General features: G+C 45.5%; 1 protein-coding gene across 11 annotated transcripts; it reads right to left on the bottom strand.

Annotated features, from left to right (window-relative positions):
• Positions 1-709: 709 nt before the first annotated feature.
• Positions 710-26,305, bottom strand: LOC102946959 (RNA-binding protein 14). Of its 11 annotated transcripts, XM_037904318.2 has the most exons (4): positions 25,620-25,638; positions 20,344-20,437; positions 13,785-15,399; positions 9,406-12,654 (listed from the first exon to the last, which is right to left on the bottom strand). In XM_037904318.2, the coding sequence occupies exons 2-4, from the start codon at positions 20,345-20,347 to the stop codon at positions 12,447-12,449; spliced, it is 1,827 nt and encodes a 608-aa protein (XP_037760246.1). In that variant the 5' UTR covers positions 20,348-20,437; positions 25,620-25,638; the 3' UTR covers positions 9,406-12,446. The 11 variants fall into 11 exon arrangements, with proteins under 11 accessions (XP_037760251.1, XP_037760252.1, XP_037760246.1 ...); XM_037904323.2 differs by lacking the exons at positions 9,406-12,654; positions 13,785-15,399 and adding an exon at positions 710-834 and having other exon boundaries at positions 25,620-26,302; XM_007070369.4 differs by lacking the exon at positions 20,344-20,437 and having other exon boundaries at positions 25,620-26,235.
• Between the last annotated feature and the right edge of the window lie 362 nt (positions 26,306-26,667).

Genomic DNA, 26,667 nt, shown 5'->3' with positions numbered 1-26,667 from the left:
TTCACAATCCAGAGAACCCCACCCAGTGATTTCTACATCAAGCCCAATTGCTTAGGGTTGAGCTAAAGCATAGCTTTTAAAAAGATATGTCCAATTTCTATTTGCAGATTTAAGTGATGGGGGACTGAATTCCACCACAGTTCACTTCTTGCAAGCCACCAGATGATGTAGAACTAGCCTATGTAACTCATTGCCACATGACATCATTGAGGCCATAAGCTCTGCAGGATATCAGACACTTACATAGTTAACGAGAATAATCAGAGTTAGAAGAGACATTAAAAATAAGCAGGTGTTTTGGAAGCAATGAGGGCACAAGCCAACTTCTAACTACAGGGAGAGTCAGTTATCCCATCACTGCCTACTGCAGATTTTCTTTCCCTGAACTATCTGGTGTTGGCTGCTCTTGGAGACAAGAAACTGGAGTAAATGAACCCTAAGTGTGATCCATTCTTCCTCTTCCTGTTTTGGCAGAAGCTTGTACCCAAAGCAGATATGCCCATTGAAAATCTGCGTGGCTGACAAAGGAGCAGACTTGATGTAAGCTCATTTCTAACCCTTTGCAGGCAAGAGAGGGCAGTTTGTGGTTTCTTGTGCATAGTCTGGTTGTTTTGAGCCAAAAGAAGAGCTGTTTTTATCTCAAGTGTTGGTGCCCTCTCATGATTGCTAGGCTGGGTGGTGGTGGATTAAGATTCACTTTCTCAGCAGATGGAGCTAAAATCTTTATTAAGGCAAAACACTCAGCAGGTAGTGATCAGTTACAAGTGGGAAGATCATCAGGTTGATCTCATCACAGTCGTCTTCAGCAGTGGACAATACAGTTTCAACTTCCCTCTATTACACAAACATAAATAAGTTTTTATTTTTTCTTATACATCTGTGTTAGGCTCTCATTTCCATGTTAACTCCCTTCCCCTGTCAGTACAAGTTTAGTTTCGTTCAAACTGATCTTTTCGGTTACTTTATCTTTTCTTGTTCTTACAAACATTATTATTCTGCAATTTCTTACACATGTGCAACACTAAACACGATTATTTTACAATTTCTTACACATACATAGTTCTACTTATTCTGTTAAATGTTATCAGAACAGACATTTAAAATCCACAGCAGGCTTCTCTCAGTCCTAAATATGCCTTCGCTCCCACCAGGCAGCTGTCTCGCAAAAGATGCACCATCTTCCCCTTGCTTGGATCTCCTTTTCTTAATGTGTTTAAATGCTGGGAGGCAGATTTTAAGGTGTTTGGTAGTGACTGGCAGGCAGGTTTCTTTTCTAAAGCACTCAGCTCCCATTTAGACACAAAAAATAAGCGGCCAGACTTGATGTGAAAATCCGCCTTTCTCAATTGATACAACACAGGGGCAGCTGGATTCCTACCATCCACTCTTTGGAGAAAGAGGGGGGCTTGTGTGGTCTCTGACACCAGTACCAGTAGGGTGCAGAATGCTGCTGCTGTGATGTGCTAGGACTTTGCGCTGGTGTAATTGACTGAAGTGCAGGGTCCCAGGTCTACATGCTCTTCTTTCCCCCAAAGGCTCGGGCTTTAAATAATCACTCCAACGTTATAGGCAGCCATTCAGACCATGGCCCTTTCAGTCCTCATTGCTTCCTGTGCAGCTGGTGGGGCTTGTAATTAACTTCCCCTTGGGCTGAACCACCACAGTAGTGGGAGGTTTAGAGTGTGTGGAGGGGCCACTGAGTGGACTTGTATGGTGGAGGGAAACTCAATCCTGAGGAGTATTAAGGTTAAACTAGGTATTCATCCCCTCCAAGGAATACCAGTGATAACAGAGGGACGGTTGACCTCTCATCTTCCCACTAGCGGTTTGCAGGGTGAAAAGTTCTCTCTCAGGAACCCACCATTTCCCTCCTTTTTCAGAAGCACTCAGGTTTTCAATCCAAGGCCTGCTTTGGGAATGGGATTATAACCCTAATGCTCTTGTTATTGGCATGGGAAATCAGAGTTCACTGGGAAGTTGCAATTTCACCTGGTTATGGAAAGCTCTCTGTGCTAAATGGGCCATACAGGTGCATTGAAGAGGGGGGAATCCGAGCTAATGGTGCAGGGGGGATTCTGTGCTGAATGGGGAAAGGTAGCTGTGTCCCAGGTTTGGAGCTGTGAAGAGCAGACTAGGCCCATGTATGCCAAGCTCCCTCTGCCATCTAAAAGTGTGCAGGCAGGCTGGAGTATTTGGCTCTGGTGGAACAGAAATATTCAGGTGGGCAGTTACATCAGTGCTTTCCAAGGGGCATGGATTAGTGTTCACATTGCACTTCCCATCAGTACCTGGTCCAGTTAATGATCCAACCAGCAGACCAAATTTGGTGATGAATCCTGGTCGCATGCTACCTGAGGCATGTTGTGCATACACTAAGATTTGCTCTCTCAGCCTGGGTCTGTCTCTGTTGTTGTGTGCCACCAAGCCCCGGGTAGGGGTAGGAATAGGAATGGAGTCTGTATATGCTGTCCTAATATCCCAGTCTCCCCCTGCACCTCAGTCACTTTGAGAGTCTGGACAGTTACCTTTGCCAAAAGCAGTCCCATTGCCCCATCCACCTACTATACTCTTCACACCTCTCAGGGAGAGGGGGTTTTGCTTCTGTGCCACTCCTCACCCACCAGAGTGGAGCCAGTGTTTGGGGGCAAGTCATGTGACACACCCTGAGGGTTTAGGATGCACCCAACACATCTGTCCATCTACCCACTCAAACTGGGTCCTGCATGCTACGCTCCATCTGCTGACCCACCTGGGCATGCTTTCCAGCTTGGAGGGATATGTTGAAACACCTTCCTAATACATAGATCTCCATAGCTGGAAGGGTGAGAGCATCAGCCCATGTAAACATCAAGTCTCTTACTGAACTCTGCTCTCAGCAACACTGTCCTGTAGCAATGAGTTTCACTGGCTAATGGGTGCAGAGTGTTTGTGTGAAAAAGTATTTCCTTTTATCAGCTTTGAATTTGCCACCTTTCAATTTTGATTGTCCTCTTGTCCTTGTATTTAGTAAAATAGAAGTTTCTGATCTCTTTTCAATGCCAGTCATTTATTTGTATAATTTTATCATGTCTCACTAAACAGTCTCAATCTTTTCAGTCTCTCTTCATATGTATTTTTCCCAGTATCTTAATCAGTCTCCTTCCCTGTCTCTGAATCCCCTCTAATTCTGCTCTCTCTCTAGAGATGAGATGAGAACCAATACCACCCTGTAGTCCAGATGAGGATGACCCATTTATAATGGCAATAGAATATGTTCTGTCACATACCTTAAGCATTCTACATTTTGTTTGCTTATTTGACTGCTGCTATTCATTCATCAGTGGTTTTTAGTGTCCACAGTGATGCCCTGGGCTTTCCCTAGAGTGGATACAGTTAATTTACAATCCAGTAAGGTATATAAGTAGTTTAAAGAACTCCCTCCTAACATGCATTACTTTGCATCAGGTTACCCTCTCCCTTAGCATGGTTAGGGCTCTCTGCAGTTCCTCAGAGTCTTCTCTGGTCTTTACTGACCTAAAAACATTGTGGCATATGTAAATTTTGCCACTTGGCTGCTCGCTTCCTTTTCCCAATCATTTATAAATATATTACCACCACCCATCTTAATACAGAACCTCAGATCACAACACTGTCAACTTCTGGCCATACTACCATTTATTTCTACTCTAAACCAGTTTTTGATTCAGGATGGTACTTTACATCTCACATCATCACTAGTTTCTTTATTAGCCTCTACAGAAGGCCTTTGTCAACAGCCTTTTGAAAACAGAGTATATCACCCACTTCTCTTTCAATGACGGTCTTATTGACACATTCAAATAATTTTTATAGCTGAGTGAGACAGTTTTTCTTTGGATAATGACAGGTTTCAGAGTAACAGCCGTGTTAGTCTGTATTCGTAAAAAGAAAAGGAGTACTTGTGGCACCTTAGAGACTAACCAGTTTATTTGAGCATGAGCTTTCGTGAGCTACAGCTCACTTCATCGGATGCATAGCATATCGTGGAAACTGCAGAAGACATTATATACACACAGAGACCATGAAACAAAACTTCCTCCCACCTCACTCCCCCGCTGGCAACAGCTTATCTAAAGTGATCCTCAAGTAGAGCCATTTCCAGCACAAATCCAGGTTTTCTCACACCCCCCCCCCCCCACACACACACATACAAACTCACTCTCCTGCTGGCAACAGCCCATCCCCCTTTGAAACCCCTCTTTTTTATGCGCATTATAAAGAGGGGTTTCAAAGGGGGATGGGCTGTTGCCAGCAGGAGAGTGAGTTTGTATGTGTGTGTGGGGGGGGGGGAAGGGTGAGAAAACCTGGATTTGTGCTGGAAATGGCTCTACTTGAGGATCACTTTAGATAAGCTGTTGCCAGCGGGGGAGTGAGGTGGGAGGAAGTTTTGTTTCATGGTCTCTGTGTGTATATAATGTCTTCTGCAGTTTCCACGATATGCTATGCATCCGATGAAGTGAGCTGTAGCTCACGAAAGCTCATGCTCAAATAAACTGGTTAGTCTCTAAGGTGCCACAAGTACTCCTTTTCTTTTTTCTTTGGAGAAGCTCTGTTGGTTGGAGTCTATCTTAATATGATATAGGTATTTTAGTAAGTTATCCTTTCAACTAATTTACCAGACGGTAATGAGACTGACTGATTGGTAATTCCCTAGATCATGCCTAGAGTCTTTTTTTCAAACATAGGTACACTATTTTAATATTCTCCAATCCAAGAACTGATTTTAATAAAGCATTATACCGGGGTGGCCAAACTGGCTCACGAGACCCATATGGCTCTTTTACAGTTAAAGTGAAGCTCACAGACACCCCCCATTCTCCACCTACCAGACTTTGGGGGGAGAGGAGCTTGGGACCTCTGCCTTGCAGCAGGGTGGTGGGAAAGGGGCTTCTGCCCAGCGGGAAGGGGGGTCTTAGGGCTTCAGCTCCACTCCTGCTGAAGCCCTGAGCCCCAGCAGGTGCCTCCCGCCCTGGCTCTTGAACTTCTGAAGATTGTCGTATGTGGCTCGAAGGGTCAGTAAGTTTGGCCACCCCCCTGCATTATACATTTTTCCTAGCAGCTCAGCCACTTCATTCCTAAATCCCCACAGGTTTCCAGCTTTGGCTTTCGTTGTCTTAAACAACAAAAACTCCCTTTAGTTATTTGTTCAAATTCATAGTCCTAATTTCATTCTTGCACATTGCCTGCCACCATTTATGTTCTATTGCCATCCTGTTTCCTGAAGGGTAACTGTTTTGCTCCCTTAGCTCGACCCAAGCTGGGAAGCCTGACTGATCACTTGTTACTTTCTGATTTTTCTTGTGTACTTATGAAGTATTAACTCTGCTTTATTGGAACAGATTTAGCCTAATGGTAGTGAGTGGAAGTGCCTGCTGCTTAATTGGCACAATATTAGCATAAAGGTAGCAGTTAGTAGCAGGCAGTTTAATGCTAATTGGCCCAATGCTAAATAGGGTAAAATTTGGAGTTGCACATGTAGTTCCATTTGTTTACAGTTTGTGGCATATCTATGACAACTCAACTGCCAGTGAGCCAGGTTTTGGTTTGTGCTTTGTGAGGAAGGAGTGCTAGGTACTTGTACACTTCTTGGAGTATAAAATGATGCAGTCTAAATTAGCGGTTACCACTCAAGAAAGAGATCATAGAGTCATTGTGGTTAGTTCTCTGAAAACATCCACTCACTGTGACGGGGCAGTCAAAAAAACTAAAAAGAATGTTGGGAATCATTGGGAAAGGGATATATATAAGACGCCAGAAAATATTACCGTTATATAAATCCGTGGTACACCCACATCTTGAATACTGCATGCAGACCCAGTTGCCTCATCTCAAAAAAGGATATATTAGAACTGGAAAAAGTACAGAAACGGGCAACAAAAATGATTAGGGGTATGGAACAGCTTCTGTATGGTGAGAGATTAACGACTGGGACTTTTCAGCTTGGAAAAGAGATGACTAAAGGGCCATATAATTGAGGTCTCTAAAATCATGACTGGTATGGAGAAAGTAAGGAAGTGTTACTTACCCCTTCTTATAACACAAGAACTAGGGGTCACCAAATGAAATTAATAGGCAGCAGGTTTAAAACAAACAAAAGGAAGTATTTTTTCACACAGCACCACAGGTAACCTGTGGAATTCTTTGCCAGAGAATGTTGTGAAGGCCAAGACTATCACAGGATTCAAAAAAGAACTAAGCTCATGGAGGAGGTCCATCAATGGTTATTAACCAGGATGGGCAGGGATGGTGTCCCTAGCCTCTGTTTGCCAGAAGCTGGGAATGGGCGACAGGCGATGGATCACTTGATGATTACCTGTCCTGTTCAGTCCTTCTAAAGCACCTGGCATTGGCAATCACTATTGGAAAACAGGATACTAAGCTAGACAGACCTATGGTTTGACCCAGTATGGCCGTTCTTAGTGCATGGGGTGTTCTTAAAACTATTTTCCTTAACTTAATTCTAGCTGGATTTCCATGAAGATTGAACTGAATTCTACTCCATATACTGTCTTCAGGCAGGGTAATTATAGTGGAAAAATAGTTAATTTTTTAAAAATATTTTAATTCAGTCACTTAAGAGTTATAGCCTTCAGCTCAGGTGGAGGGGCAGTAGTGATTTTTGGCTGAAGGTGGTTGCCTTTGGTCCTGCATGACAGTATTCCATGGCATACAGCAGCACAGAACTTTCCTTCTCTAGTTGAAAAACTGACAACCTGTTTTTCTTCTTTCCTCTCCTTGAATGTAAGAAACTACCTTTGCATCATTGCAGAATAATGAAAAAGTGCCAGCCTGGTAGTGGTTTAGAATTACATTGCAGCATTACTTCTTTCAGTCACAGCACTTGCTGTAGTGTGTCATTAATACATCTACTATAAATACACAACTCCTGGCCCCTGGAAGCACATATAGATTTGGTTATCAGGTGTATCAGGTTTTGTAAATGCTGAATCAAGTATTGATAAAACATTCAAATTGGTTACATACTCATCTACATTAGCTCCACAAACCTCACTGGAAGAGGAGATTTAAAGGAAGAGTTTAACCTTTTACAGAAATTGCATCCTATATTCAAACAGAATAAGGTGTACATAAAGTACAAGAGACATTTCTGCACAAAAGGGCCACAGTCCAACGAGTAATCAAGACCCTAGTACTTTTCTAGTAATTTCCTAGACAGTTTGTAAAAAATTCCACCAGTAAGTTTCTGTTCAGAAGTACATTCTTTCCCTTTGGACACCATCTAAAAGGATGCGGATGGAATTAAAATTCATACATAGGGTGCAATGATAACATTTTTATAAGATAGTTTCTGTTGGTCCACGGGCTGGGAGGAACTATGAAAATGCAGCAGCAGGCTAGTGTTGGTGTAGGGCCAAGACCAGCAGAGAGTAACAAACCTTTGTATTGTCAAAGGTAGTTGCTAAGAAGTTACTTTTGTGTGTACTTGATAGTATTTATCTAGTGCACATTCTTACCTTTGTTTATGGAAAATCTTTGGTCTCTTACTGCAAGATGTGCAAATGCATGAGGCTTTCTGAAACCATGGACTCAAAATACACTTCTCAGCTCAGCTTGGGTCTTCACAGAGCCACATCAGGCAGAATTCATGGTACTAGGTTAGCAATGTGTTTTGTCTATTCCAGTTATGATGAGCTTAGCTCTCGAGGAGAGGGAGTTATTTAAGGCAGTAGTGAGCAGATCCAGAGAAAGGTCTAGGTCCCATCTTCTTGGGGGTTAAGGGTAAAAGGACAATTACCCTGAACCAGTGACAAAGGGAAAGATATATAGCAAGGATACTTGAGATTTCTTTGGGCTGTGAGATATTAGCCCAGAACTCACCACTTTGTGAAAAAGTCTGTCTTTAAGGTGTATCATTTTCAATACAACCAACATGCAGCGTTGCCAGTTAGTTACACACAATCAGTTTCAATTTCATATGTTTATTTTGCTTCCCTAACCTTCTGCTGTGAAGCTTGCTCTCTTACAAGCTCTTTGGATAGCACTAGATGCTCTCTGCAAACTAAAAGCAGACTTGGGCCATGATTATGCTACATAATTAAGTCAACCTAATTTACACTGGCACACAGCCACAACAGTAATTATATTGCTTGTGCGTGTCTACACTTTGCTTGTTATGTCAGTAGTGTTCATCCTCACCAGAAGTGCTTGTATTGGTTGTACTGTCAGTGTGGGGCATTGTGGGACAGCTCCTGAAAGCTAGTACCAGTCAACATAAGCAATGCAGTATCTACACTGACACCGTGTCGACCTAACTACATTGACCTTGACTCTTATGCTGCTCGTGAAGTTGGTACTGCATGGCAGTTATGTCAGCTGGTGCAAAATTTAAGTGTCGACGCTTCTATAGTTAGGTCAACATGAACTGCCTTGTTTCAATCTGTAGTCCAGACCTCAGTCTTTGTCTACACAAGCAATTTATCCTGGAATAACTATGTCACTCAGGGGCATGGAAAATCCACACAGACCTAACTCCCTAACTCTATAGTGTAGATAGCACTATGTTGATGGGAGAGCTTCTCCTGTCGATACAGCTACAATGATGGGAGAAGCTCTCCCATCAGCATAGATAGTGTCTTTGCCACAGCAGTGCAGCTGCAGCATTTTAAGTGTAGACAAGCCCTTAGAGATAAGAGGAAGCTTCCCCTGGAGAAGTTTCCTCCTGAGTCCTAATATTTAAAGATTGGTTTATGTCCCAATTGAAGCAGGTTAGCTTATATCCCTCAAATGTTTTTTAATTGCATTTTTAAAATGGATATTATTGCCATAAGTGTCAAATCCCTTTTTAAAGCCTCGAACTCTTGCTCTTAATACTGCCTTGGGACAATTAGGGCTGGTCTATGCTGAAAACTTAACACTGGCATAGCTATATCTCTCAGGGGTGTGAAAAAAAAAAATCCAGTGTCCCTTAGAGAGGTAGCTATGCCAACCTAACACCCAGTGTAGACAGCTCTAGGTCAAAGGACGAATTCTTCTGTTGATCTAGCTACCACCTCTCAGGGGAGGTGGATTAACTTCAGCACCAGATTACCTCCCGTTACTGTACTGAGTGTCTACATTGAAGCGCTACAGTGGCACAGCTGTGCTGTTGTACCATTTTAAGTGTAGACATAGCTGGAGTTCCACAGGCTTACTGTGGGAAAAATATTGACTTTTACCACACTCCAGTTTTGAATTTGTCACCTTATTTTGACATCTAGCTTCTTGCCAGTTTTCTCCCCTTAAAAAATAATCATTTAAACAGAATTAAAATTTAACCCCCCCACCCCCACAAAAATTTAGGATTAGAAGACAGGATAATTTCCTTTAAAAATTAATGAGCTTCTACTGAATTTCACAATTCAAAGGCAAACAGAACAATACAAAGAAAACATTCTAGACATTTTAATAAACACCAGCAATGAAAAAAACCTCAAACTTTGGCATAAGATCAAAAGTCAACCATGTGTTACTAGTTACATAAAAACACACAAAAATCAGTTACAATCAGTACAAAGCTACTTACTCTCATGTAGTAAGTGTTTATAAAACTGTTGAGAAAGATTTTTGGCCTGATGACAAAAAAGCATTTAAACACAAGTTGAGCTAGATTCAGAACAGAGGTATAATACCTAATTGTAACACTATTTTCTACATGCATGAGTGACAGCTAAATTACCTAAAGTTAAAAAATACTTCTAATCTGTAACATGTTTAACTTAAATTTCCATGAAAGTCCAACCCAGACTTTCAATAACAGCTACAGGACAGCAAGAGTACTAGGGACTGAATATTTGAGATGGGGCAGAGAATATTCAAAATTTACCTTAAAAAAAAAAATGCAAAAAGTTCACACCCACAGCTATATTTTCACCAATTCCAGTAACTACAGAATTTCACAAAGTTTTCTGGGTACAAAATCACTGAACCGTAATCTAAGTTTTCCAACTGAAACTGTTTTCCTACTCAAGTTTAATCATTTACCTGTCTGCATTTATTTTTAAGTGCATTTTAAGAAGTTAAACAGGTTCAGTGGCAAGTCCAAAGATTTGTGGATGTAGTTAGTGAAGCAAAATCTGAACAATCCAATAGAGAAGGCAACTGCATACCACATCAATTTCAAAATCAGATATAAATGACTGAAATGTACAAAAATATATATCTTCTAGAAAAAAAGTTGAGGTAGCTCCTGCATTTGTCAATTTGGAGAGAGAATCAGTCTGGTGAGGTGGCTACAGCTCATGAACTACACAAAGGAAGCTTGATGAGGAGTCACATTATCAGTCCTCTTAGGTTTAGGACTGGGGACTGAGTAAATACAAAGGTGAATTACTCACTACCATCCAGGAGACACCTGTAGCAGGAAAGAAGCCCTCACCAATAGAGAACACAATATAGAGTAAGGTGTAAAATGCCTCGCATCCTAAAGAAGGAAATTAATGAGTCATCGCTTTGGCTGGCCTGTGACAAAGAGGCTCGTCAAAATCACTCCACCTCAAACGGCTTCTACAAAGAGCAGCAACATTATTGCTACTAATAAAAAAAAACACCCCACTGGTGTTGCCATCAGGAGGGAGCAAGCAGATTCTAACTCCAGCAGCTGCCATCATTGTCATGTTGTAGGTGCAGCCAGATGGAACGCCGGGAAGAGTCCAGGAAGCAAGTTGGGATTTTGAACATCCTTAATCCTTGCAGATGTAACATCCCCCCTAAAGTCCAGCAAGCCACAATCTGATCATCTTTTCTAACATTCATCAAATCCACTCCCACCCCAATCTACTTGAAGGTGGGTCTCCTCCTTGATCCTTGCACTCTCAGCTCACCTCTTCCCCCCTCTCTTGCTAACCTCACCTCTGTGATTCCACACTAGTCTTCATGCAGAGACACATCCTTTTCCTGTCCCCAGTGTTTTCAGTCCTTCAGAAATCATTCCTTTAGTCTGCCCTTACATGCCTAGGCCACTTGCTTCTTCCTAGCTACTCTGCCCTAATTAGAAAATTCAAATCATTCTCTCAAGGCAAGACATTTCTTTAGCCCTTGTCCTTCCCTTCTCTACACCTGTCCTTTATCAATTTATGCTGTAACAAATTCAGGGCAGGGACTGGAAGTTCAATTCTGGCATCATATAGATGGCGAACACCGAATACCTTCAAATTGCAGGTTTAAATGCCCAGAAGAGCTGATGGAGAGCTCCACGCTGCAGAGGTAGATGAACCTGGTACCAGGCAGTGTCCTGGGGAGAGGTACTTTGGAATGAGAATTAAGATGAGGTGTTGACCCACTTTAAGAAATGAAGTCACCCACTGCTCTTCTCCCAAGCACATTTTCTGTTTAAACTATAAGCTCTCAGAGACCTCCGACATGTCTGTTAAGGGGCACACCTATGACGCAACAACAAATCTTACAGCACAGAGATCTGGCCTGCTCTTGGCCAATACTCCAGCTCTCTGTTGTGCACCAGCTGGCTACCACATTTCTTCTTCCCTAGAGCTGGCTGCCTTGCAGTGGTACTGTATGTATGCACTCATTAAAGTCCTTTGATTTACCTTTAGGATGAAAGGAAGAGAGTTAAAGAACATGGGACATTACTCCTGAAACCAATTAAACTAGAAGAAAAAATACACCAGACAACTTTCTAAACTGTAAATAGCCTGCATTTTATTTACAGTCAATACAAAAACTAACTCATTTCAGATGTATAGATTCGAACATCACACCTACTGCAAACTTAACACCGGTGTAAAAAGAAAAAGGATTTTCACGTTACATAAAAGAGCATTTGCTCTTCCATTCAGAGAAAGCAATTGCTCGGGTTATAAAAACAATACTGAGCAACAGTCATTGTGAACTGCATTTATTAGGAATCCTGCATGAGCAACTTATGTCTTACTAATGGAGACATTAGCATCAGGAGTTGCAAACAAAAACCGATTCCAGATATGCTATGGCATTCTTAGCCCTACTGGAGCATGAAGGAACTCGAGTCTTCGACTTTCAAAGACACAATGTGCAGCAGTTGTTTACATCATTCCTGGGGTTGCAGCACAGGTTCTTCTTGAGATCATAAATTCAGATCATTCTAAAAACGCAACAAAAAAGGCAGCTGAAAATAAAACCCCCCAAAGTAAAGACCAGGAGAATGCTATTTGTGTTGGATGTAGTAGCATGTCTCAGAGATGCCTCATACTATCGCCTCAAATAATTCTTTGATCAAGTGACATTAAGGAACAGAGCCAAAACGACAGGCTGTAATGACACCTGAGATAGCATGGGAGGGAAGGAAATTTAGTAACTCAGAATCTGCAGAGAACTGAATGAGGAAGCCAGCCTAGTAAAGACGCAGATTGGCTTTATGCTAAGAAAGCGTGTCCCAGTGGGGAACATGTAATCAATGATACTGCCCCCATCTGGAACAGGAACCCCAACCCCACCTACAGGCGGCGCTGGTAATTAGAATGTAGCCGAGCAGTATGCATATAATCGCCATAGGCACCCGAATAACGGGCATAGTCGGAATGCGCTTCTGGAAGACGGCGATAATCCAGCGGGGACTTTGTCGGCGAATGACGGTACACAAGTGGCGAGTCTGCTAAACGACGGTAATCTGAGAGGTCAGATAAACGGCGGTCAGAACTGTACCTGGTCAAGAAAAGAGACATTTAATGAATAAAACAAAAGGGTCTGTGATAATGGCCTAACAGCACTCTGGTTAAGCAATATATCTGAGGAGACCCTCATGAGAGATCAGAATCTCTCCAGTGAAAACAATACCCACAGAGCAACACTATTAGTACACATCTCACTAAGGCAAACCAGAGGAACTTGTGGGTTAATTAGTTCTTTTCAGAACAGTTCCTTAGCTATCTTTTACCTCCTTTGGTGGATACCTCAAATATACATGTTAAATTTCCCCCAACTCTTAGGCAAGTAAATAGCACATGGGAAACAAGAGCTGGATATGCCTGCCATTTCTCTTTACAAATGCAGCCCATTTACTTATTAAACACTGAAAATAGGGAGGACTGGTCTGACGACTTATGGGGTTGAGGACATTGGTTAAAATCCAATCCAGGTCCGTAACAGTGGTCTCAGTCCAGTTCCTAGAGAGCAGGCACCTACAACACAGCACCACCGCAACTGACAGTAGTTGAATCTTTCATTCGCAGTGTAAGCAGAGGTGCCAACCTGTGAGAGAAACTGAACTCCCCATCTTAGCCCTAAGGGTTGTAGTTCCAAGTGAGGGATAAGGCATACTGTCTGTGGTAGAATGCAAGAAATCTGCAGTGCCATTGTCTGGGGTATACACGCCCTAGGTAGAAGTTTCCAGTCCCCGGGGCTGCCAATCTTGCAATTTTCACACAAAACTGTAAGAAAACACTAAATAAATATCCAGTAGAATCTGCAGACCGGAAAGAGGGGCACGCCAGCCTATTATCCCACCCTTAACCCTAGACAGACGCACCAGAAGCAAAGAAATTGGAAGGGGGAACTATGTAAGGATCTGTGTTAGTGCCAGAGTGGGAAACCATTTTAATAATGCATCGAGTTTCACCTCCCACCCTGTCAATGCTTCCAAAACAGTAAGTTAGTGTAATGTATTAGCAGGGGAATTTCCACCTTTTGGTGAAGCAGAACCAAGTTTATAAAGGCGAAGACCAATAGACTTGTATTGAGTCTGAATGCCTCTAGTCCCTTGGACAGCACATCGAGATCCTTGGATGAGAGGTTCTATTTATGTGCAAAGTATTATCACTGGCTTAGCAGCATACCTTTTAGCCAAAGCAGATGATTTTTTGAAAGGATCGTCATAGCCAGCACTCCGTGGAGGAGAGAGGCGGGTGCGTTCGTATGGTGGTGCGATGGCAGCAGCAGCAGAAGACTGAGACAGTCCCAAATACGGGGTTGCTTGTTGTCCAAGCTGGGTTGGCCCATCATATGCAGTCACAGGCTGAGCTCTGAAAGTGACTGCCAAGGGAACAGAGGACGGCTGCTGTGCTGTATATGAAGCTGACATTGAGTTTGAAGACTGTGTTCTATAGGGTGTGGTCAGTGGAGCAGAGACCTGTGATTTGTAGGAAGCTGCTGCAGACTGATTGCTATAAGATGCAGCCAGAGTGGATGCAGGCTGGGCACCATAGGTTGCTGAGAGCACAGCTGTAGGCTGGGCGCCATACGAGGCTGAATGGCCGGCCACAGGCTGGGCGCCATACGAGGCTGAATGGCCGGCCACAGGCTGGGCGCCATACGAGGCTGCGAGAGCAGCTGCAGGCTGAGCACCATACGAGGCTGAATGGACAGCCACAGGCTGAGCACCATACGAGGCTGAGAGAGTAGCTGCAGGCTGGGCTCCATAAGAGGTTGAGTGGCTGTCCACAGGCTGGGCTCCATAAGAAGCCAAGTGGCTGGCTGCAGGCTGGGCTCCATAGGCGGCTGCATGCGTGGCCACAGGCTGGGCTCCATAGGTGGCTGTGTGACCAGCCGCAGGCTGAGCTGCATAGGCAGCAGCTGCATGTGTGGCTGTTGGCTGAGCTCCATAGGAGGCTGAGTAACCAGCCACAGGCTGAGTACCATAAGAGGCTGCATGCGTGGCTGAAGGCTGAGCTCCATAGGATGACGCTAGTGTTGCTGTGGACTGGACCCCATAAGAGGCTAACTGGGAAGCTGCAGCCTGGGTGTTGTAAGAAGCAGCAGCCTGGGCGCTGTAGGAATTTAGTGATGAGGCTGCAGGCTGGGTATTAGAAGCTCCTAGTGAAACAGAGGACTGGGTTCTGTAAGTATTTCCAAGTGAGGTCGAGGGCTGGGCCCTGTAAGATGCTGCCTGTCCCGTTGTTGGCTGGGGTCTGTAAGACATTCCGAGTGATGCAGAGGGCTGGGCTCTGTAGGTTGCACCCAGTGAGGTTGATGGCTGAGCTCTGTAGGATGCTGGTTGTGCTGTCATGGGTAGCGACACAGTGGCAAAGCCGATTCTTGTTGGTGATCGTCGAATTGGGCTTCTGTCCCTTCCAAAATATGAGGGAGATGCTTGCCTTGTCTGAGTATCAAATGAGTTGTATTTGCTTGAAGTGTTGGTGCCACCGAAGCGCTGCTGATAATCGTAGAGCGAGGATGCAGTGTATCCTGCAGAGACTGATGCATACGTAGAGTCTGTAGGCCTAAGCTGCTCATAACCATCCATCTTGGGTTGATATTTTTCTCTATAGTCCACACTTGATCTCTTGCTCTTGTCAGCATTGGGGCCTGCCTGGGCATTTTGTCCTGCCCCCTTTTTCTGAACATTAGTAGAGAGTTCCACATTGACTCTTCTTCCTTTCACTTCCTTTCCGTTAAGATTTTCGATGGCAACTTTTGCATCTGCTTCTTTCTCCATGTGAACAAATGCATAGTCTGATAAAGTAGACAGAGGGTTATCAGTGAAGAAGACAAGACATTTTATTACAGGATCGAACACTTAACAGATGCACGCATCTCTCTGCTATTGCTTAAATGCACTTTGGGTATAAACAGAGTTTGTATTGTAACCTTTCTAATACACTGCTGGCTGGCAGCTAAATTACCCCAATTTACCATAGCTGCTATGTTATGAAAACTGCAGTCTATTCTAACAAAAATGTAGAAAAAACCCACCAGTATCTAATCATGGCACAGAAAGAAATCCATGTGCTCAGTAGGTTTGTATACAAATACCCTCAAATAGTTCCCAAAACCTTAAATTCTGCAATATTGTCTCATTCAGTCCTGAACACACTGAGCCAAATTGAAGTTTATGGAGTCATACCAGAGTAGAATTTGGCCCATTCTGTGCCATTAAAGAACATGTAACCAATACAGTTTTCTTGAAATTTCAGGAAGGAAACTATCACTAGCTATCCATAAACTAGAGATTCTTCCAGCAGGTCATGCTAATCTTGCAAAAACATCCAAACTAATCTGCTTTGGAACCCTCTAGTTTGTCAAAGATATTACACTGCAGAATACAAACTTAAACAGGGTTAGAAGGACTGTATTTAATATCTACAAAAGGATCTTCCTTTAATAAAGTATATTTAGTCTGTGGAGTGAGCAATCAGTTTAAGTATTTGTGAAAATCAAGTATGTCAGAACATCTAGAACCAAGGCTGGGTGCCTTTTATATTCTAAAAAGCCAAATAAGTAGAAAAAGTAGCAGCCCCATGACTATTCTGACTTTAATAATCCTGAAATTCAGTAGGGTGTAAGCTTTACAAATACACTGAAAAATTCAGTATTTCAAAAGGATTTACCTCTAGTTTCTCAACTTATTTTTAATTCAAAAAGGCACATTTTCTGTGCTGCATCATCTTTGACAACCAAATCCACTATCTTTTCCTCCCTGCATGGCAAGTGTAGTTAGTTTAAAGTCTACATATATTAATAATTTGGAATTTTTACCTCTGACTTACAGAAACTGTATGGTTTCCCTTAGTTTTTTCAAAAAATAATGAAGTGTTTTAGTCTGTGGAAGGATCTCAGGTTGAACATAATAGCTATACTAAATTCAAAGCTACAGCGACTGAGATAACTATCTTACACACGGAAATCTAGAATGATATTTTCTTGTAGGCATAATTCTAGTCTATACCAGCAAAACACTTGAAGTGACTATTACATTTATGACACTACAGGAGCTAGGGAATGTTCCAACAGCAGTAATTCTAAAGCAATTTAGAAAAAACACACTTACAAGAAACTAGAATTTTACTGAACACAAAGCACATGCCTAATCCAATACTTCATAATTTAGATCCCTATGCTCTAGATGAGTGGCTCTCAAAGCCAGTCCGCCGCTTGTTCAGGGAAAGCCCCTGGTGGGCCAGACCGGTTTGTTTACTTGCTGTGTCTGCAGGTTCAGCCGATCACAGCTCCCACTGGCCACGGTTCGCCGCTCCAGGCCAATGAGGGCTGCGGGAAGCAGCGCGGGCCAAGGGACATGCTGGCCGCCCTTCCCACAGCCCCCATTGGCCTGAAGCGGCGAACCGCAGCCAGTGGGAGCTGCGATCGGCCGAAGCTGCAGATGCAGCAGGTTAACAAACTGGTCCGGCCCGCCAGGGGCTTTCCCTGAACAAGCAGCGGACTGGCTTTGAGAACCACTATTCTAGATGACAGAGCCAGCCCCTAAACGCAGAGGACACGATGGGAATTAACGACTCAAGGGATGAAAATCAGCCCACCCAAGCCCCATTGCTCAACCTCCCTGCTACGATGCAGAATCCAGACCGTGCTATTTCTCCACTCCTATATTGAGGGCTATGGCAAGTCATTTCGATTTATTTGCCTCTACAGAGAGTCCAGCTCTTTTATAATGAACAAAAAGGAGAATGGAACTGGCCACTCATGGACTGGACATTCTTAGCAGGCAGAGCACAGCTCACAAATTCATTGTTCCAGAAACTCCTATCTGCCACATTTTTGGGGACCCTGAAGCAACAGGAGCCTTTTCCAATGTACTGAATCCCAGTTTGCAAGGGCTGACTTGGGACCAGCAACATGGGAAGCTGCACTGTCCCTGGTGGGCACCCTCTCCAGGGGTTCTGTAGGCTTAGGGATTCTTAGTGTTCAAACATGGCTTCTGCTGGCCTACTTCACAAATAGGCCATCTTTCTCAACCAACAAGACAGAATGGAAATACTAAATTTAATCTGGAAATGAAGGAGTTGGAGCCATGCTGTACTCCCAACCCCATCCCTCTTTCCCAAGGGCTCACTTGGCCCAATAGGGCCCTACCAGCAAGGCTGGCTTCCAGCGATTCAAACAGTTGTGCTAGAAAAACATCCAACTGTATAGGCAAGCAAGATCTGCCTATGTCCAAAGTCATCAGATGCACCAATGCCTCAGAGGCTCTCTTTAAGTGCCTCCAACCATCCTTCTGCTATTACCAGCAGGCCCAAATGAAACCTTGGGATTTCTCAAGTTCAGCAAGGCCTTATATACATCAAGGAGTTGTGGAGATCTTGCCTGCTCTTGTTACTGGCCTTCATGTTTGGTGAATAGTGAGAAGCTGGTGTTTTTTGGACACCAGTTATGTTGTAGCTGATTTCTGCCTATAGAAGCAGGTGGTCCCAAGGACTCTGCACTAGAAAAATAGTTTTCAGCAATACTGTTATGGTGCAGTCTTTTAGTAAGTGGGCATGACAATCTGTTGTTCATGTGTGATGGTCAAGTCTATGAAAATAGATTCACAGATTACATTTGTAGATTTTAAAGCCAGAAGGGACCATTATAATCATGTAATCTGACCTCCTGCATAACATGGGCAAGATAATCTCGTCCAGTGACTGCTGAATCCAGCCTGTTTTGGGCAAAAATAGAATGTATCTGAAAAAGAGGCACACACAATTTCAACATAGAGACTCCAACCGATGAAGAATTTCCCACATCCCTAGTCCAAATAGAGTAGTGCTATACGAATCACAATGACTTGCTCAGATCTAGGCAGCTAAAAAAAGTTGAAAAATAAATCTCTCAAAGTATCTCAAGAAGTCAGCAAACATCTCAACACACTTGAGTTGGCTGTGCAGATTACACCATATTGGACTGTTATCAACCACCTGCAAGTGAAGATAAGGGCATTAAAGCAAGTCAGGTGAAACACTCAGGATTCATTTTCTCCAGTAATTACAGAAGAGCCATCACCACTATTTATGGTTTGGTTCTTTCATTCTCTTCCTGAATTAAAACAGATCCCAAAGCTCAGCATTTTCTGAGCACGTTAGAACCCTGAGAAAAGGGCTCCCTATTGCACAATGAACAAAGCATATGGAAGCATCTGTGCTGGTCAGTTCCTATATGGTGAACAAGTGGCATGTGGCATAAATGATCTAAATTGCATGACAGAAGGCAGGCTGAATACTCTTGGTCAGTTCAAGTGATGATTGGTAGAGGAAAAAGCAGTAACATTGGTACACAACCTTTGAAGGTAAGACACTCAGCAACAGTATTTGCAGATCAGCATGAAAATGCAAACGGTCACAGCAAAGGGTTCTCATGCTAAATGGGGGACTTGGACTTAGGCCTGAGCCCAAAACATCAAACCCTAGGCCAAAGCTTTGGGCAGAAGGGCTGGTGAGATCCTTTGAAGGGAAAAACCGTAGCTGGCAACACCAAAATTGAGATCCCTCTCCATCCTCAAATCCATACAGGCTGTGCAAGGCATGGCACAGGGAAGGGATTGTTATTTACAGTGAAGAAAAAGTTACTTAATAGGCCATGCCTCCAATGGCACTAGTACACACAGGTTCTGTGGGTTGCAGTTAACCAGGTCACAATCAATGGCAAGTCTAGGTCACTCAAATCTAGCCCATACAACAGGTGACACTTGGAATTTTTTCTTGGGACCCATGTGTAAGAGGCCTTATTTACCTAAACAGGAAGGGGAAATAACTATGCAATTAGAGATGCTATTGTTCTGCACCACCACACTCTGAAACGAGTCCATTGCATACTCAGGCACTCCAAAGCTGAGCTGGGCCCCGTGGAGAGAAGGGTAGCCCAACCGCAGCAACAGGCAGCACGCAGTATGGGGAGAGCATGTTGTATTTAATATATTAGGTCCAGGAAATGCCGCGTTTCATCACCTTGCCCTGGATGAAGAACTTTATAACATTCAGAAGGAACACACAGCTCATGTGCAGACAGGACTCTGAGTGCATTGTGCTCATTTGGTTGAGTCAGGAAGCTGGGACGTCTGCCACGGAATATTTGAAATATAGTGGATGAAAAGCTAGGAGTATTTGCTCTGGGAATGGGGGCCCTTTTTAGCCATAATATTTGGATTAGGAAAATTATTTTCTCTCAAGACACCATGCTAGAAGTGAGAGGCAGTTAAACCCCTCTGAGGAAAGGCAAGGGGTCTATTTAGATTGTACACTTCATGACACAGGCATTCGGAGGAAAGGGAGGCTGCATGGAGCTCTTTGCAAATAGACAAACAAAAAGGCAGGAAAAAAGTGATAAAGGAAAATAATATAGCATCAAAAGAGAAGGATAGCTAAAAGGAAATGAGAGGAAAGGGGGAAGAGAGAGCACCGACACAGAAAGCTACTGCTATCCCCCTGCTAGGCTCTGGGGATGGAGCTGCTCCCAAGCCTTTGAGGCAAGGAAGTCTGTTACCTTTCAGTACACTGGATTATGGGCTTTGGCCAGCCCTTCAAAGTTGTGTAGTCCCCTGGAAGTGCTGGGATGATACAGGTGTATATGGGCCCCAAAAGAACTGTAGTTGATTGGCTGTTATGGTATTGTTTTTGAGAACAGCTGCATGGGCACAGAGGTTGGGCCTGGAAGGGGTATTTACACTGGTGAAGGAGAAATGGTTACCCATGTTGCATTTGGTGGCAGGTCCATATCACTTGAAACAGCTCTGCAGGTGCAAGAGAAAGGAGTATCAACCCATGCTCCATGATTGTGTCTCCTGGAAAGCAGAGTAATTACCTTTGATTACACTACAAGTAATGAGAGGAATGAGGCATTCAAAGGTGGCATGAAGCTGAAAAGAGTGCAGTATTGGTTACTGGCCCTGAGATACCATAGCTGATGGGAGCACCAGGGCTCTCAATGTACAGTTCCTATATGAGGGAAAGGGGTGGTGGTGATTTGTCCATTAAATGGTCCCATATAAGTGTCACACATGACGGCGGCTCCGGGACACTAGAAAATGGCGCAGGATATAAAGGGAATTTTTATGCAGGGAAGAAGTAGGGTGGTTGGCTCAAAAGTACTTCACTCAGTCACTGGCCTACATCACCGGTATTCCAGGACAAGTAGAGAGGTGTTGGCAATTTTGAAATGATGCATTTGACAATAGGCTCATGAACTGCCTGATGGTGCAGGGTGCGCTTTGAGAATATATCCACCTTTGAGGACATTATCTAAGGCTTAGAGAAATGTACCTGACAGGTACTAACCTTACATCTAAGCCTAATAGCTAGAGAGAAATGCCTGTGCTACCATAATATTTCAATATAAAGCAACAGTAATTGTTTGTGTTATGTTTAGCTCCAGAACTTAAATCATCATTTTATGTAATAATTGTGTTACTGGAGCTGATGGAGTAGCAGATAATTTCAGATATATTGCTCAATGAATTTCAGCAGCATTCATCAGACAGTAGTCAAACAGCTGACTATAACTATAAAGTCTGCCAAATTCCAGTGAAGCTGGAATAATAATTATGAATACTGTTCACTCATCTCTCCTGCTTCATTAGACCTTCTTTCTTGCCCTGCAACCTAAATCCTCAGACTGTATTTGTCTTGTCCAATTTACACCATTAATCTCTCCTGCCTACCCACTCCCATGTTCACTTGAAAATGTTACCAGACTCCCAAGAGCCAGAGGATTAAACGTATTGGTCAGACTGATATAAAAGGAAGGGGATTCCACTGTTCACTGGCAATGCCCAGTGAAAAAATAACCCACTCTTCCCCACCCCCCCCCCCCAAGCTGCTGGGGTTCTTTCCACTGTCCCTTAAACTCTGCCTGATGGCTCCATCATTCAAAATGTAACCCCAGATTTCCTCCTTTGGTTGCTATCCTTCCTCTATCCATATCTCCCTCTGATTCTCCTGGCTGTGATCAGGTTGGGTGAGGTCCCTGCTCCTTTACTCTTCCCCTCAACCTTCTGGCTGCTGCAATGGTTGTGCCCTTCTCCCAACCTATTTTTGCATTCTCCTCCCCTTGGAAGGGCACCTCCACACACCCGCAAAGACCAGACTGTCACAGTGAAGGACTGGGGGGGGGGGGAATGTTAGATGCTGTTGGCACCTTTGATATCACACTTCATCACACGCCTGTACCAACTGAAGAGACCTCACAGCTCCAGCAGGTATAGGGGCTGAATTGAGGGGGGACATGCTCCTTGAAGAGGTGAGGTGGGATGGTGAGTACTTTTGTCAATGTACTCTTCCATGCATCCATACTGCTGGAAGAGGCCTCACACATCTCCTTGCTAGGGCAGAAGAGTATGGATTAAGGCAATATCTGCCCCAGTGAAGTTTAGAGTGGATGTTACCCACTTGCTGGTGGAAGAAAGTAAATGCTCCGTGAAAGTGGGGGGTGGGAGCAGTCAGTACTTTTGTTGATGTTGCGCTCTGCCACGATACCTGGAACAACCCCTTCATCTCTCCACTGGTGTGTGTCTGGGGGGCAGGAGGTTATGGGGAGTATCCGCCCCATGTGGAGTAAGGATTAATGCGGTCAGCACCTTTTAGGTCACATGGACTCATACTTCCAAAAGAACTCCAGTAATTCCCTGCTGGTGCAAAGACAGGGAATTTTGGGGGCATTATTTGCTCCATGAGGGATTAGAAGGGGTCTCTACCCCCAGATAGGATTAGTACTTTTGGCAATTTCTATACCTCAGTTGCTGAAAAAGCCTCTGCCACTCCCCACTAGTACAGGTCAGAGATTGGGTGCGATACCTGCTCCACGGGAAGACTGGTACTCTTTTGATGTTACATGCTCTGATGTCGGCTTGCTTTGCTAAAGAGGCCCCACATTCCCCCACTGGTGCAGGGAGGAGTTGGGGGTAGTATATGCCCCCCCATAAATGTGAGGCAATCAGTACCTATGGTAACATCTCACTTCACCAGATGCATACTGCTGGATTGATATTGGTGGGGGTCTCCACCTCATGAGGATTTTGGTACCTTGGACTATGTGGCACTCCACTACAGGCCCACATTGCTGGAAAGAAAGAGAAAGATGGAGGGAGGGCGTGTCTGCCCATAAGCAAGTGGTCAATATCTTTAACCATGTGGCACTCCACCACAGGCTGGAATTGCTTGGGTGAAGGAAGATATTGGACTTAGTCTTGTGGCATGGGCCCTGCTCCATTGAGAGGATTGGTATCTTCGACTGTTACATTCTATAAGCTTGGGGGAGCGTCCTGTAATTCCCATATTCCTGATTTTTATATAATCAGGATCTTACATATAAAGCATGCCTTGTAAGGTATCTGGGGAAAAGTTATCATCATCTACTGAAAGTCATTTCTCTATCCATATATGTATATCATTAACGCATATGAAGTTATGAGAATTGTGTTGTATGGTTGTCACTAAAACATTCTGTAAGTTGGGGAATCTGTCAGATATTAGCTCCCCAGAGGCAACAGCAAGGAAAGTAACCAAACGACCCATCAACCACCACTGTCCAGCAAGGGAACTACAATTCAAAGACTAACCTGCATGAAGCCATACCAGGGGAATTGCTCAGTCTTAGCTGGAGACTCAGCAATGCCCCCAGATATGCCTGGACTGGTGATCCCCAAGCACATGGGACTGAGGGAATAAAACAGAACACAGTGGCCACATGCTGGGCCTTTCTCCTTCACCCACCTACACACTGCAAGCAACAAGGACACTGAAGACTCCAACTGAGGGGACTGGCCCAGATTTCAAGTGTGAAATCTGTGTACTATGAACTACAATATCCAATGCATTGGAAAAAAACACTTAATCTAGATGTTGCCCAGTCTAATAGGGTTGAGAGTTTAGACTGCATGCTTATATTTTATTTACTTTTAGTAACTAACTGACTTTTTGCCTAACATTCATAGTCACTTAAAATCTATCTTTTGTAGTCAGTAAATGTGTTTTACTGTTTATCTTTACCGGTGAGTTTTGCTCAGGTTTTGCAAAGGCTGGTGTATATCCACTTTCCATTGATGAAGTGGTGAACCAATTAATAAATCTGCATTGCTCATCTTCAACAGTGCCTGAGATGCAAGGCTGGGGGGATTGGGCTGGTGCCTTTCCCTCTGAGATTCATGAGTGGCTCTGGGAGCATTCATGCAATCTAGCTGGGTGTGGAGCTCCACATGCAGTTGTGCCGAGTGATGACAGCACCTGGTATTGTGAGAGACAGCCCACGCTTGACAGTTCAGGAGGCACAGCGATCCCACAGTCCCAGGCTGCACCCCGGGGATCCTATCACACACTCCATCATGATTAGGGCTCCATGTTTGTCACACACTGAGGTTGCAGAAGTCACAGATTCCGTGACTTCCTGTGACCTCTGCAGCAGCCAGCGTGGCTGTCTCCAGGGCCAGCTATTCAGATGGCCCTGGAAAGAACCATACCCATGGCTGCTGGAGCGGCCCCACAGCCTCACCAGAGCAGCTGTCCCAGGGCAGCAGGAGCTGCCGCAGATCAGCAGCTCCTAGCATCAGTGCCAGGGCGGCTGGAGCAGCCGCTGGCCCCCCAGGGCTTCCCCCATCCCCAGCAGTGCCCCCCCTGCAGCTGGTGCCACAGGCTTTCCCCTACACCTAAGATTCAATCAGGGGTATTAATGGTATAAGTCATGGACAGGCCACAGTTTTTTGTTTCTGTCCATGACTTTTACTAAAAATACCCATGATTCAAAACTGTAGCCTTAATCATGACTCATGGGTCCATATTGCTGGGGGAGGAGATTCCATTCCCAGGGAGAGGTTGGTTGAAGGGATTCCTACCCCATGGGGGAGAAGAGAGTTGATATCTCTTCCCATATCACATTCCATCTCAGGCCTGTACTGAGGGTGGGGAGTGCTGGGGAACCTCTGACCACATCATACTCCACCATGGGTCTGTGGGGGAGGGGAGAAATGAGCCCAGGGGTTTATACCTTTCACCATATTGCACTCCACCGTGGGTTAGTACCAGGGTTTGGTACTAACCCAGCAGAGAAAACCTTTCACCACAGGTTGGTACCAGGTGGTCACGGAACCTAGAAGTCGGTATCTTTCACCACATCACACTCCACCATGGGCCAGTACTAGAAGTAGAGAGTCCCTATCCTAGGGGAAGGGGGAGATCCCAGGGGTTGGTTCCTTTGACCACCTTGCACTCCACCTCAGGCTAGTACCAGGGCTGGGTGGCTTGAGGATCCTGGGGGCCACTACCTTTGGCTACATTATACTCCACCACAGGCCGGTACCAGGGGTGGATCAGAGAACCCAGAGATTGGTATCTTTCACCATGTCGCACTCCTCCATGGGCTGGTAGTGGGGGTGTAAAGTCCCTGTCCAGGGAGAGCAATATCTCAGAGCTCAGTCTCTGACCAGGTCATACTCCACTACCTGCCGGTACCAAGGGTGGGAGGGGTCCATGTCGCACTCCACTATGGGCAGGGAACCTAGGACTCGGTCCCTTTGACCACGTTACACTCCACCATGAACTGATATGGGGGGAAGGTGCCCCTGTCCCAGCCACTAGGTAACTTTCATGACACCACACTCCACCACGGGCCGGTACTGGGGAGGGGGGATGTTGGTGAACTCGGGAGTCGGTACCTTTCCCCACCTCGCACTCCACCACAGGCCGGTGCGGGGAGGGACATCCTGGGGGCACCACGTCGCACTCCACCACAGGCCGGTGCGGGGAGGGACATCCTGGGGGCACCACGTCGCACTTCACCACGGCTCCGTACCGGGAAAGGGGGATGTTAGGGAACCCGAGGGTCGGTACTTTCCCCCACTTCGCACTCCACCACGGGTCCGTACCGGGAAAGGGGATGTTAGGGAACCCGAGGGTCGGTACTTTTCCCCACGTCGCACTCCATCACGGGCCGGTACCGGGGAAGGGGGATGTTAGTGAACTCGGGGGGGTCGGTACCTTTCACCACGTCGCACTCCACCACGGGCCCGTACTGCTGGAAGAGCGCACGCAGCTCTCCACTGGTGCAGGCCGCCGAAACGTTACCCACGAAGATCTTGCAAGTGTTGGTGGGCCGCGGGCGGGACGGCTCTACCACGATGCGGCGGCCGTGCAGCTGGTGCCCGTTGAGCTGGGCGATGGCGCGGACAGCGGCCGCCTCATCCCGCAGGTGCACGAAGGCGAACTGCTTCATGAGGGCCACGCCGAGCACCGGGCCTACCGCGCCCGTGAACAGTTCGCCCAGCTCCTCGGCCGTGGCCTCCTCGGGCACGTTCCCCACGAACAGCTTCACTCCAGGACGCATGGCCGCGGCCGAGCTGGCACCGGGACTCCTGACAAAATGGCGGCAGCACCTCACACCCTCCGAACGCTCAGATAGGAAGGAAAGAGGAAGGAACCACCCGCCCCTCGACACGCCTGCGCAGCGCGCTGCCTGCCACCGCCTACGTGCAACTGCGCCTGCGAAGAGAGACGCTCGGCTAATGCCGCGCCTGCGTGCTACTGTTGTCTTGCGCACTCCTGCCTCTCTATCCGCGCCTCCGCTCTTCTCCTAGCAACGTCGTTGCGCCTGCGCACTTGAGCCCCAACCGCCTGTAACTTTGTTTTGCATCCGTCACAATCCGCGAGACCGGTCCTAGCGCGCCTCCGTATTTCCGGCGTCTCCCTTCCAGAGCAGCCCGGCGCTTGCGTAGTGACGAATGCACCTATTCGGGTTTCCGGGCGCATGCGACACGCCCAAGGTTGTGTTAACTACCAGTAAACAAAATGGGGCACCTGCCACCCATGCGGAGAGTGCGCCCTCAGGCAACGGCACCCTCATAGGCAGGCTCTGCCCACACCCAGTGACCGCATCATGTTGTTTTTCTGCCACGGGAACTACTCCTACTCCATCCCCAGCCCCCTCCCCACTCTCCTGCTGGAGGCTTAGGGATCCCCCTTTCCCAAATCCCCCTCCTCCAGGGCAACTGCCGCCCACCCGCGGAACCTATCCCAGAGGGGTTGTGCC

This window comes from Chelonia mydas, chromosome 7 (assembly GCF_015237465.2).
Source record: "Chelonia mydas isolate rCheMyd1 chromosome 7, rCheMyd1.pri.v2, whole genome shotgun sequence".
NCBI classification, from domain to species: Eukaryota; Metazoa; Chordata; order Testudines; family Cheloniidae; genus Chelonia; species Chelonia mydas.
The sequence above is the reverse complement of the archived record's forward strand: the minus strand, read 5'-3'. Positions and strand labels throughout refer to the sequence as shown.